Source organism: Melozone crissalis, unplaced genomic scaffold (genome assembly GCF_028551555.1).
Source record: "Melozone crissalis strain CALT ecotype California unplaced genomic scaffold, PUWL_Pcris_2 ptg000042l_1, whole genome shotgun sequence".
Classification (NCBI taxonomy): domain Eukaryota; kingdom Metazoa; phylum Chordata; class Aves; order Passeriformes; family Passerellidae; genus Melozone; species Melozone crissalis.
Genome location: NW_026535820.1, coordinates 55,670,890 through 55,684,752, shown reverse-complemented (window position 1 = coordinate 55,684,752; position 13,863 = coordinate 55,670,890). Strand labels below are relative to the sequence as shown.

The following is a 13,863-nucleotide window of genomic DNA, read 5'->3' as shown; positions in this document are numbered from 1 at the left end:
TACCAAAAAATGTTGATTCTACTGTTTGAGAACCATCATGATAGAAGACAGCAGGATCTGTGTGCAGAGCCTTCAATGTGTACGTACTTGCACTAACTGATACTATGGTGCACTCCAAGTGCAATAAGAAGTTACCCATATCTGCAATAAACTTGTTTCCCAATTTCCCTGAAAGACATATTCTGTTCTTTACAATGAAAAGTACTCATTATCTTATCCTAACCTGTATTCCTCTTCTGCACACACCATCTTGAGTAAAATGTGTGCTTTTGCATGATTTGCATGTGAGAAAGACTCAAGAATTAATGACTCGAAGTTTTAAGATGCCCATACAAATTTCATTTCCATTTCTGTTTCTTCACATAGCACAAACAGTCTCATATAACACTACACAAAAAGGGTAAAAAGGAAAAAACCCTCAGAAAATAAAAATCCACTGTAAAGCCATGAAAACTAGGCCACAGAACAATCAATTCATCTGGCCTGCATCACATACCAAATTCAAAAGAACACAAGAGTTAAATACCTGGATGCAGAAAGCAGAAAATAAAAAATCTATAGGTGTTGGAGAACAGCATGAAACATTTTCCTGTTATCTTAAAAAAAGGTTTATTATTTGCCTTCCTACAGCACTTTAAAAAGTCTCAAGACAAATTATTTTAAACCTCAGTTTTAGAAAGCTAGATAGCCAGCAGCTTTTTTATTTCTTGATTTGGAAACAGCAAATTGAAAAGCAGTACATATGTAATAGCTGATACTTGCCTGCTTTTGAGGCAACTGTTATTACCAGTTGGACAAATACCCTGTGCACTCCCTGGTCATGTCAGTGCTGCAATACCCATATAATGTTCTGAAACCCGAGAGATTGTTCAACAGCATAGAAATAAGTGTCAGAAAGAAATGAACAAGGTCTTTTTTTTTCCCTCACAGTTGAACACCAACAATAGCATTCTGCAACAAACCATTATTAGTACTGACATTATAGTAAAGGTCTACTAGTGTGCCAAGACTAGAAGAAGAAAGGAAGAGAACAAGGAGACAAACTTCATTCACTTAGCAAAGAGCAGGACTAGAATGTCAGACACGCGCCGGACAGGAGTGTCACGCACTGCCAGATGTATTGAGGAAGGCAGTTGTTCACTGTTGCTGCCAAATCCTGAGCACAAAGCATTGGGGTAGTCTGAATACCAGAAGTTCAGTACTAGTGGAAAACTGAAAAATAGGTAATATTTCTTTTAAATAAAAAGTTTGTTGTTTGGGGGTTTTTTTGCTTCAGGATAGTTTTGGAGCTAAAAATGAAATGTGCAAATATAAGAATCAAGAACTTCTTGGTATACAGAACTAAAATATTCACAAAATATTTATACTATGACCACAGGAAAATGTGTTAAAATTTTCACTTACTTTGGATGGGCAAATTCATCCAGCAGGACAACCTTTTCTATCAAGTCTCCACCAATGGTTCGAACCAAATCATAGAAATCATTCTGAGAGTATGTCTCAGAGGGCAGCCAGAAGGAGATGTCATTGATCAAAGGTGGATATCGGCTGAGTGGCTAAAAGAAATTTAAAAACATACCTTTATACATGGTTGGACTTGATAACTATATCTACAACTGTTCTGAACTTACAAAGTACACAAAGTACACAGTTTAGAGGCTTTTTGAAATGGTCTTTGAAGGACAAACTGACCTCATAAATGACTGAGATGAAAGATTTTATACTAGGAAATGTCCTTTAAAGATCCCCTCATAACAACTTTGTTTTTTTCATTCATAAGAAAAATCTTGGTTTTGTTTGCCAAAATCAGAGTTTATTACTCTGAACACACTTTTGCAACAGAGCTGCTTAGAAGGAAGAGATAATGTCAGGTGGTTTTTCACTGGGTAGAACTGCACTTTTTAAAAGCATTTTCCAGACTTCTGGCATATTCAAAACTTCTTGTCACATTCAGGTATAAAATTTATATGCATATTATAGGACTCTTATATTACACAACATATTTATTATTTTTACTATCAAATTTTTAACAAAGTCATAAATGGGCAACTTCTTATTAAAATGTTTTAATAAGAAACACACTTTGGCTTAAAAAGAGGGATCAGTTCACTTTCTGGTGGTTTTTCTAGACATTTAAACATCTACAACAACACAAAAGGTATGGCTGTTAACATAGTTATTCATTCCACAAGTACCACAGTAGGCTTTTAAACACAAAGGGGAACCTTTGCTGCCCACACAGAGTGGGCAGATAGTGTAACTTGTTATTTGTAAAAATGGGAATAGAAAGAGAAATGAAACCAGATAATTAACTTTTCAGTTTTGATGAAACTTCCCAGGACTCTGTGGGTTTCAGATCTCACCTTTGGTGAGATGTTTCGCCCTTTGAAGAACAGAAAATGGTAACATTCTCCTTTCATGACCTCTAGGTCATACAGTATCTTACTTCTGCCTTGCATTAATTCTCTGCAGTTGAAAAAAGTACTTTTGCACAAGATAGATGGAGTCTGCAGGAGAAAACATCTATTTTATTATTTTCTTTATATATACAAGAGATTCCATGTGTATACCTTGGTCTATACAATATAATATCTCACTCAAAATGTATTCCATGTCTGGGAATGTTTTATGATGGAGCAGTGGAAACTTAAGTGAGTACCTGCTAAAGCAATAAACCTGTTAATAAGGCAAGTTTACAGTATTCTGATTTACTCAAATACTGTTCTGTAGAGTGTAAACCAGTCAATAAATATCCGATAAGGAATACAGTGCCAGTTTTAAATTAATAACACCCCCAGCACATAAAATTGTGAATCACAAATGATTATTGAACTTGTTACAGGAATAAACTTGTCAAATGAATTCATACCCTGTACATCAAATTAAAAAAGGAAACTTGCACAACAAATCCATTGCAAAAGAGCTTTTGATAAAACACTAATGAATGAAATGCAAATGTCTCTGCTCTACAAAAGTCGCAGCTGCAGATGCTGGAGATGTTCCTCAGACAAAAACTTGATACATGTGTTAGTGTAAATAAAGTTATGATCCTGCAGTAGACCCCTCTAGTCTCACCTCATTCCCATCCATCACTTTATTTACCACTGCTGTAGTTCAGGAATATACTGAACACCTTTCAAAGCTTGGTGGGACTAATACAAAACTCACTGCACTCACAGTTCAGGACATTTAATCATTCAACCAGATGTGGCTCATGAGCCTTAGCAAGGCATCTACTTTCATTCACACAGGTACAAGGACAATAAAGAAAACTAATTTCATGTCTAGGTAATTCAGAAATGTCCTGTGCTGGTTTTGGCAAGAATTCATTTTCTTCACAGGGGCAAGCACGGGGCTGTGTTTTGGATTTGTGCTGAACATATGGTTGGTAAGATAGAGATGCTTTTGTTATTGCTGGGCAGTATTTGCACAGAGCCAAAACCTTTCCTGCTTTCCGTATTGCCACACTGGCAAGAAAGCTGGAGAATTTGGGAGGAGACACAGCTGGGACAGGTGACCCCAAATGACCAAAGGGACACTCCAGACCCTACAACATCCTGCTCAGTATATAAAGTGGGAAGAAGGGATATGTGGACTGATGGTGTCTATTTTCCCAGGTAGCCATCACATGTGATGGGGCCCTGCTCTCCAGAGATGGCCTGCCCATGGGAAGCAGGGAATGAATTTCTTGTGTGTGCAGCTTTTTCTCTTCAGTGTCACTAGCGTGGATAGAGAATTGTTGTAATTTTGTGTGTGTATGCTTGTGTTACCAAGACTGAAAGGACAAATGCGTAAAACATAACATAAGCATTACTTTTTATTATTAGCTACTAACCTTTTCTCAGAGCCTTGTAATACAGAAAAATCTTTTATGGTAAAAGGCAAGGCAACAATCCCATATTATATTGTCCCTTCACCACCTGGCTGCAGTCAATATCATTGCAGTAAGTCTTATATCAACAGTAAAGTTAGTACAAGGATAAAATTCCTAGTTCTCAAATGTATCGATCTGTTTGCTGTAGCGCTCCATGAGTCACATCATAGTTTATTAGCTGCACCTAAAATGCGAATAGGCGACTAAAGAGTCTCCAATTGGCAAGCCAAAATGAAGTTCCTACATTTGTATTCAGGCACTCCAGCAAATACATACTGTGGTCCAACAGGCCTCTTTGCCATTCTTTGATCCTTTCTAAACTCTCCTGCTCTATAACAGCAGACTGGTCCAAAGTCCATTGACTTTGGTCCTTTTTCAAGTTCAAGGCAAATGCCAACACTGGAGACCATTTGCTATGAATTTACAGACATTTCAAAGGCTCCCCTTGAGAGAAATGTGTTCTTCCACTAAATCTTTTACTCTGTTGTTGCCTCCAGCCACCACTTCCAGCTACATTCGCTTCATGGCTCAGGAGTCCTCCAAAACAATGTTTGGAGAAGCTACCAGGACACATCTGCTTCTGCAGGCTGTGTGTTGGCTGAACCCTAGCACACCACCCGAGCCTGGAAGCCGTGCTGCTCCCACTTCCATGCCCTGATCACTCCCTTAGGTTTTTGAGGAACTGAAAAGAGGTCTAGGAAATGGCAGAACTGATCCCACCTGCAGAGTGCTGCTGCAAGTTGTCAGTAAGCACTGCTGATGCACAGACATCCCTGCACCCCTCCTTTTGGTTCCATCAAAGTTTTGACACCACGGTGCTGCTTTAAACATTCTGTTCACTTTCTGTTTCAAACACTTCAGCACACTATCACTGACATTTTTCAACAGCCTCAGAAAACAAATGCTTTCCCAGAAATTACACTATCTGTAGGACTCCACTGAGCCCATCTTGTAGGAAATCTTGGAAATAATAAATGACATCACATTTTTCAATCACCCAAAGTGAAAACATTTAGGAGTTCTGAATTACTATAATTTCTTTAAATAATAAAATGGAAGTTTATGGTGATCCACACGTTATATATGATATATGTTTCCTAGTCAACAGTCAAAGATCTTTCTCTGATGTATGCTTCCTAGTCATGTTATATGTTTCCTAGTCATTAGTCAAAGTTCTTTCTCTGACTACTAAATAAGCCAAGTATTTCCTAAAACTGCAAGTTTTTCCCTCTCAGGATGCTAATTTTAGTATAGAAATGGTAGTTGGACACCAGTGCTATAACCTGCTCTGCCAGCCTGCCTTGCCTATGCCTACACCTACCTGAGGAGTGCACCGCTAAAAACACAGGGCTGTTAGTCTTTCATATGGGTTGGTGATAGTTTAGGGCATTCCTCATCTCTACTGCTCTGCTCTGCCTTTCTGAGATTATTGTCCCTGCAGCAGCTGATAAAACAAACATGTGCCTGTTTCTTCACCACTGCAGCTCACAGCCTGCTGTAGCCAGCTGAAAATTGTCCCTCTCACTGGTTTATGTTAATATGTGTTGGATGAAGAATTGCAGCAGCTCGAGTTATTGGGGGGCAGCTGTCTTAAGCAGCAACAGGATCCATCAGAACTCATTTGCCAACATAAAATAGCAAATACTTGGGATCTGTGTATGTGGCCACACCAGGCCACTACTCTGGATGCTTTGGCAGCAGGAATCAAGTGGTCACCATAAGAGTGGTATCTGTTCATCCACACATGGCAAAAGATCATCAGCTAGGCTGGATCCAGATACCTCACAGCTGTAAGGGAGAGAAAACTTCTTTCTGAGGGCAGAACCTCACAAGCTGCAGCAAAAACAGCTGGCAATAATGCGCAGCCAGGACCAGTGAATAACCCACACAAGGCTGTGAAGTGTCTTTAGCACAGAGTCCCAAACAACAGGATGGACACCAGCACTTTCCACAAATACTTGTAATTAGGAAGAAAAGCCATTTCCCCCAGGTGGGTGCAACAAGGCAAGGGGACAGGAGAAGTTTTGGGCTGTGGCTGCTCACTCCATTCCTTCCCTGCTGCCAGCTGCAGATGGGACAAAACAAATGAGTGACAAACACAGCAGAGGAAAAAGCTGTACTTGTATTTTGACAGTGGCGACACAAATGCAAGGTTAACGACGACACGCACCAGAAACTGGGTTAGCAATTCCACAGCAGCCAGGCTATTAAAAAGTCAGCCATGCTTTACTGCCATCACCAGTCTAAGTCAGAAAAATATGAGACTTAGCAGCATCGTGGCTGCTAGGCTTTAACAGTCCTGTCTTGCTCATGTTTTGGAGAAATATCTACATAAACTACACAGTTTTAATGCAACATCATATTCTCATCAAAATGAAAACTACAGTCCTGTAATAACTGAGCCTTTCTTAATATATTCCATGGTGAAACTACATTAATTCAATGTTATCATAGGAAATTTAAACACGTAACAGGCATGAAATTAAAATTTGCAAATTTACAGCAGTAACTTAACCCCCATGCACATAACGAAGTTTCCTGTATTAGTGTGTATGCTTCTAGATTTACACTTCCGTATTTATGACCAGTGTAGACAAATTACAGTTGCTGCAGGGAACATAACTTCGAATTTCTTGGCTGCCATGGCTTAAAATTTAGTCACAATGTTCCCCATTATTGAAAGTTTTATACCCTCCTAACCAAATTGATTTTTTCCTTAGATATATTTAGTAAGTTCTATATATTCATACATGTATACACACACACGCACACATATATATACACATTTTTATGTGTAAACACACACACATCTTCAAGGAAGGAAATTAAATTTCAACAGACAACTACCATAATGTCTGATAAGCAGATATAAAATATATTTTGGGATTAAGCTCTCAAAACCAAAGCAAATGGACTAATCTGGGATCAATGCACTGCTCTGTCCTCCTTCAGGGAGTGGCAGAAGCATGTTAGCCTCCACTGATGCTCTGAGCCTTCCAGTGAATGAACACAGAAGTACGATCAGCCCTTTTTAGACACCAATCTGCTTACCCCAACAGAGTTCTTAACTTTGAAAAGCTCACATACAGGTACAGGGAACACCATATGCTCATGGGAACATCAAGTGCTCCATGGATTTCAGGCACTCTGCTTGTACATGGACCATTCTGAGTGGAGGAGGTTTTCTTTGTACATGGAGATATTCAAGAACGATCCAGATGCAATCCTGTCCCATGTGCTCTGGGACAGCACTGTTTGAGCAGGAAGGTTGGACCAGACAACCTGCTGGGGTGCCTTCCAACTTGACTCATCCTGTGGTTCTGACCTTCTACATCCAAGTTGAACAGGGAGGTGCCCTGAGGCTACAGACTTGTCTTCCTTGCTAAGTCTCAGCCTTCAGTGTGAGATGACACAAACCTGTGGACCAGGTCCCTCTCTTCATGCCATGCATGTCACTGTGACAGCTCTGTCCCCTTCCCACCTAAACTACAACCTACAGGGTCATGTTGGAGATAACAATTTCTTTCTTGAGCCCCATTCCAGGTTCCCTGAAGGTGGAAAGCAAAAAAGAGTTGAATTGCTTATATTCTTCCTAAGCAGGTAGCTCTCCATATCATCCCACTTAGTCACCTTCTTCAATGCTTATCAAGCACCTTTCCTCAGGTAAACCCCCTTAAGACACAAAATAAATGCACATACATATGCACATGCACAGGAGCAAGTGCAAACTTTCTTGCATGCTAAAAGTTACAGCTCATATAGAGGAATCTGCCTGACAAAGGAAAGCCAGTATCTAATATGACACTGAAAAAATTAAGATCTGTAACAGCCAGTGAAGAGATTAAACTTCATTGATAAGCTCCACATTTTCCAAGCAGCAGAAAAAATGCACAACAGGCCTGGTGCTGCGGCAGAATGAGGGAGTAGAATGCTTTCCTTTACACACATTCACCCAAAAGTAATGCTGATTACTAAGCCTCTGTGGCCCCACTGGAAAGGGACACTGTGTTCTTACAACATTTTATTAAAATGCAGAAACTTTGTTTTAAAGTCAAGCTTGTTTAAATTTGTAATGAAAAATGTGTCAAGTTTAAAGTCACAATATACTTCTCTGAGTGCAAATATGCATTTTTAGCTGACCTGTGGTAAGAAAGTCAAGAAATAAGGTATGGCTTTTCAGAAGATTTCCAGACACAAAAGAGCACTTGTATTGCCACTGAAAGGGTTATGATTCTAAATGATAAGTAAGGAATTGAAAAAAATGTCAGGAAAGACATAAAGAAGATGAAAGTATTGACCTAATCCTATTAAAAGCAAGGATGTTACAGTGTACACTGCAGAGATATTCCCAGATACCTGTTCCCTTGGGCATTTGGATATGCCTTGCTTCTTGTGATCTGATTATAAAAACCACCAAAGGATACGTATAAATTATTCCTAAATACCAGTGATGGACTCCATGCTCTGTGTTTAATGAGGCAAAAAAGACTTCTCATTTCCATAGAACAAAGTAGGACTCACAGGGAGAATCACCAAAAGGGATGGCTCTCTACTACTTACTTCCACATCACAGCTCCTTACAAACCCCTTTTGAAAGTATCAGGGTAAAGAAGCAATTAGCCTAACATTTTCCTTCAGCAGTTCTATGTCCACTGTGGAAAAAAAATGCATTTCCCCATGCTTCTTTCCCAGGCCCCTAGCTGATGGCCTACCAAGCTAGTTGGTTTCATGGTGCTCATTTTCCCCATCTCAATCACAGATGTATCACTGCAAAACAACTAAAAACTAAGAAATGCTTTTTCTGTTATTGCTTTTCCATTTGAGCAGTTGCTACCACAGAACTCATGTGACACCAAGTGGAATTGATGGCACAATCCTTACTCTGTTGTGATGTCTTCAATAGAAAAAAAGCAAGCTGCTATCCTGGGAAAGGAATCCAGTGATTTGGAATCACCAAAATAGCAAAGTGGATTCTCACACTAAAACTAGTAATTAACACTTATGACTGCCTTTCGCATGGACTGTCCATATTCTGCCTGTCCTTCCTACCCAAATATCCCATGCCACAGGCAAAATCACAGGCAAGGGTAAAAAGAAGAGAAGACACAAACCTCAGAAAACAAGCTGTCAATGAATTTTAAAAAACATATGTGTCCTGCACTTCTCTAAAAATACCTGCCACACCTGCAAGGAACAGGTAATAAGCTGGTATAAATCAACAAATCCCAACTTCTCAGAAGACACTAAGAATTTTTTCTTCAGCAGTGCTGACCACCTGCAATTCCTGCAGAAGGCTTTGGTTGCTGCAGGCATTTGGTGTTTGCCCTACTCAGAAGTCAGGTTTCCTTCTTTCTGATGGTTTGACTTGTATATTTTTTCTCATTATGCTTAATAATAATGCTGAGATAAATAGCTCAGTGGAGTAAAATACTGTACTCATCAACAATTCATATAAAAGAGTTATATCTAAATAAACAATGCAAGTATTTGGAAAGAGTCTGCAGCAATATGAAGATGTATTTCTCCCAAATACATAGCACAGCAATGGAAACAAAGTGCACCCAATATTTTATTTTGGCTTAGATGAAAAACCTCATATAAAACAGTGTTGATTGCATTTCCTTTTCTGCTCATTAAATGCACCATTCCAGAGAGTTACTGTTTAAATTGCAGAATCTCCAGAACACTTGAATGTGACTTACACCAAAATAAGCTGGCATTGTGAATCTTACAGGCACATGCAACACCTGAAAAACTCCTTCTTCCCACCTATCAACTTATACTTCTTTTTCTTTCTCCTTCCTAAAAAACACAGAGATTTCCAATACATCAGCAATGACACTTCATATCTCTTGGCTATAACTTCAGATAATGCCCTGGACATTACTGTATTACAAAGGAATTATTTTTCTACACTTCCCAGAGCTAATCTGTACCATCTCACCATGTACAGAAATTTATCCAGGCAAGTTACTGGTGGTTTTGAAATATTTTTATAACTTCCAGTACCACTGATATAGCTGGTCTTGGGAAAACTTACCAAGTGGCAGGGGAAGAGGCTGCCCAGGGAAGTGGAAAAACCACTGTCCCTGGAAGTGCATGTGGCACCTGGGGACATGGCTTAGTAGGGAATGTGGTGATGATAGCATAACAGTGGACTTGGTGATCTAAGAGGTCTTTTCCAACCCTAAGGATGTTGCTGCAGGCCCCCAGCTGGGTAATAATTAGCATTGACTCCATGACTGCAGAAGGCTGATCAATTGCTTTATTCTATCATACTATACTGTACTATTAAAAAACTTGTAACTCTTACAGACAGTCCGATACAGCTTTGACCTAACTGGTCAATCCATCCAAACAACATCCACTGTCCAATTAAGAAATCACCCTTTAGTAAACAATCTCCATAACACATTCCACACATGAACAACAACAGGTGCAGCAAGTGGAGATAAGAATTGTTTCTCATTCTTTTCTCTGATCTTCTCACTGCCTGGGGAAGTCATCTGTTGCTCTCTGTGGCCAGAGAGCTGCTGCCACATAAGGATTATATGATTCTATGACTCTTGGCAAAATCCAGCACTTTTAGTTTCCGGATTAGCCAGCTTCACATCCTTTAACCCACCTTCCCACTTAAGTTCTAAATTCATACAAATTACAACCTCTAAAGTTCAAAACTCATAATAAAACACCAAAGTAGTGTAGCAAGCTAAAACTTTAAAGTACAGTAAGTAAGCTAGAGAGAAACAGAAATGAAAGGCTCTACTTGTCCATTACTCAGAAGAGGGACAAAAGCCTTTAATTTTTTTCTCTCAGACAGACCCTGAGTGTTCCTAAAGCTATACTCTTGCTAAAGATTAACAACACTTAGAAAGAGAAAACTACAGAGAAGCCCTAAGCAGAGAATGGACCAAGCACAAAAAGGTACAAAAAGTACACTAAGCATTTCAGTATGCAATGACAAACTGTAAAGAACATTTAAATCTCTACAAGCAGAATCTTGGTGCAGAACAGATATTTTTTTAATGCCTTTCCTAATTTTACAAGAATCAGAAAATGGGTTCACTCCTGCTGATTTAGGAGAACAGGTTACATGTGGGAATAATTATGCAAATTGGATTATTGGATTGCATATGCACTTCTGCACAGGCAGGAGGATGTAATCAATCCTCAAAAGAGGGGATTTCTTCCCATTACTAATTTTTCTAAAACCGCATAGCCAAATCCTCTGCAGCACATGAACCCCAAAGCATCACTTATTTGTCACATTTTGGTTTAGGCTGTCACTGCAGTGGTTCATGTGTCTCTCACACTAGCAAGATGAATGAAATTGAGGATTGGTATGATAAGAATAATACAGTTTTTCCCAACTGTGCCTTCTGTTGTTTGGCTATTCTCTGTAGCCTAATTCATATTCTGATCAGAGAAGTGGTAGCTGAAAATCAGGGTTTTTTTATTAACACCATGTACTTCAAAAGGTGCTTCTGTTCATGCATACACACATACAGAGATTGCTCTTCCCAGCCCTCATTTCCTAGGGACACTCCACAGCTCAGCTGCAAGGTCTAATCATGCTGCAGATGATAACTGCAGAGGCTTAGGCATGATTTTAAAGATCACTTTATCAAAAGCTCTTTGCAAGGTGTATCTTTTACATGTAAAACATTGGCACCAGTATTGAAAGAACTACCAAATAAACTCATGCATGACAACTCCCATCTTTTTGGCTAACTCTGTATTTCCTAATAGTTTTGAGATTTCTTTTTTCCCCCCTTTATATTTCTGTGGTTGTGTGTGCACACCAGCACATACCCGTATCTCTCTGAAGACACATACACAGTGTGTGCTTGGACACATTTTAAACAGATGCATAATGCATAATGTATACTCAAAATGTATTTAACCCTGCCATAGCATGCACATATTCAGATTGTGGCAATTACCTAGGACTGCCAGCCAGAAACCAGGGTTCCATTAGGCAGATAGAGCACAAAATGCTAATTCCTGTCCTGAAGAACTTTCCACCCTAAGGCAGTTTGGAGAAGAGGTGCCAAGGCAGGAGGTGCAAGACAACTACAACTGAAACAGTATGGAAAACAGAATTATTGAGTCACTTCTCAGGTCAGGGCCAAAGACCAGAATTCTATTGCTCACAGTTTAAATTAAACCAATATTGGAAAACCAGTAGAAATGTGCAAGGGTTACCCTCCTGACTAGCAACATACTTTTGTAGACAACAAACTGAAAGCTCTGAACATAAGTGGACTCCTGTCAAAACCACTAGCAGCTGGTTATCATAGCTTCCAGCAACCTATGCAAAATCTATTGTTACTTTAGATTTCCAGGTTTACTCCTTCACCTAATATTAATTTAATGTGGGTTTCAGCATATATATCACTGCTGGAAATTGCTGCATGGCTTATTTAAGCACTTTGTATAACCATTATACTCCATCATTTGGGATGCAATAAAGATCGGTTGATATATTCAGCAGCGGAATTACTCATTTGTGAGCTATTTGTTTCAAAGAGCCTCAGCCAGTCAAATTGCAAATATATGGGGTTTAGAGATCAGAGCAAACCACTGTAACATATGCTTTTTGAAGCTTATTGCAGTTTTTGCTAAGTAATAATTTAGATAGTATCAGGTGTACTTTGACTAGGGTGCATTGGCTTCTGCCTAGGAAAAAAGACATCAGCAGTAAAATGCTTCTAATGACAGTGCAGCAGCATTCATAACTGCAAAATCATTTTTTATCTACATCACACAGAAGTGGTGCAGACAAAATGCAGTCAAGGCTACAGTAGCTTCTTTTTGTTTAAAAACAAACTGGAAGGAAGATCCTGGTGGTCTGTTCTCATTTACTGGGCATGTCTTTCACTAGTACTGAGGACACACCTGCTGGTTATATTCACCCCTCACCTGCTATACTGCTTCCAAAAATGAAAGTGCTGTCTCATCAGTTGTGCTGATGGCATGAAGCAACATTGAGAAGTGAATCAGGGAACTGATACAGCTTTAGGGAACTGCAGAGGAAAAAGCTCCCTGATTCATCTCACAGTGTAGCCACAAAAGTAGCCCCTGTGGTACATGTGGAACAGCCAAGCAGAACAGCACATGGGAACATGAGCACTTGGGAAACAAAACAAACAAAAAAAAAACCCTATGCTTCTTATCCTAACACTGTGAGAAACAAGGCTCTGGAAGGAGTGGTAACAAACAAAGCCACCAAAACCCTTCAAATGAAGAAAAGTCTCAGCTGCTGTCTCTGGACCTGCAGTCAAAAGAGAAGACATGTGCCAGGTGGATACACTGGTATCCCACAAAGCTAGCTTCCAAAATCCCCTGTGGCAGTTGCTAAGTTTATTCGTAAAGCCCTGGACCTCTCACATAATTGAAAATCTATAAGGAAACACAAAATTACATCCAAGTTCTGGAGTTACCTGCCATGACATAAAAAATTTACTGGTGTTTAAAGTGTGTGTTAGCATAGACAACAAAGTAAGGATGAAATATTTTTGCTCTCTAAACATATATATACATATCCACACATACTCCAACCACTCAAAACAAATTCCAGCTGTGATAGTTGTGTACAAAGCAGAAACTCCTTACCATTAAAAAAAGAACAGCTCAAATCAGCTATTTTGCTTCAAGTCACCACCAGCTAAATCTAAACTAAATGTACTGTTGGGATGGGACAAGTCAACAGAGGTGAACAGGAGAGTTTTCGTCTATTATAAGACTGTGAAAACAGCATAGACATACTTAAAGTAGTTTCAAAGAACATAGGTGGAAGAGAGTGGTGGTTTTGCTAATGAATGTCATAGGCTTGTCTGTACATCCAACTGTTACCAAGGTGGCTGCTAAATGGATTAAATGGATTTACTTTGCCCTTTGGTACTTCAGCAGACAACACAGTACATAAGATAAATACCACCAACTAATCTAGGCAGAAAGGGCTATTGACATTTTTTATTTATTCATTT

General features: G+C 39.3%; 1 protein-coding gene across 2 annotated transcripts in view; it reads right to left on the bottom strand.

The window, feature by feature from the left end:
* FARS2 (phenylalanyl-tRNA synthetase 2, mitochondrial) overlaps positions 1-13,863 on the bottom strand; it is a 230,912-nt gene that overhangs the window by 75,737 nt on the left and 141,312 nt on the right. For both annotated transcript variants that reach the window (XM_054284695.1, XM_054284696.1), the window contains one exon: positions 1,405-1,556. In XM_054284695.1, coding sequence (XP_054140670.1) covers positions 1,405-1,556 — 152 coding nt within the window. The remainder of the gene's footprint in view (positions 1-1,404; positions 1,557-13,863) is intronic.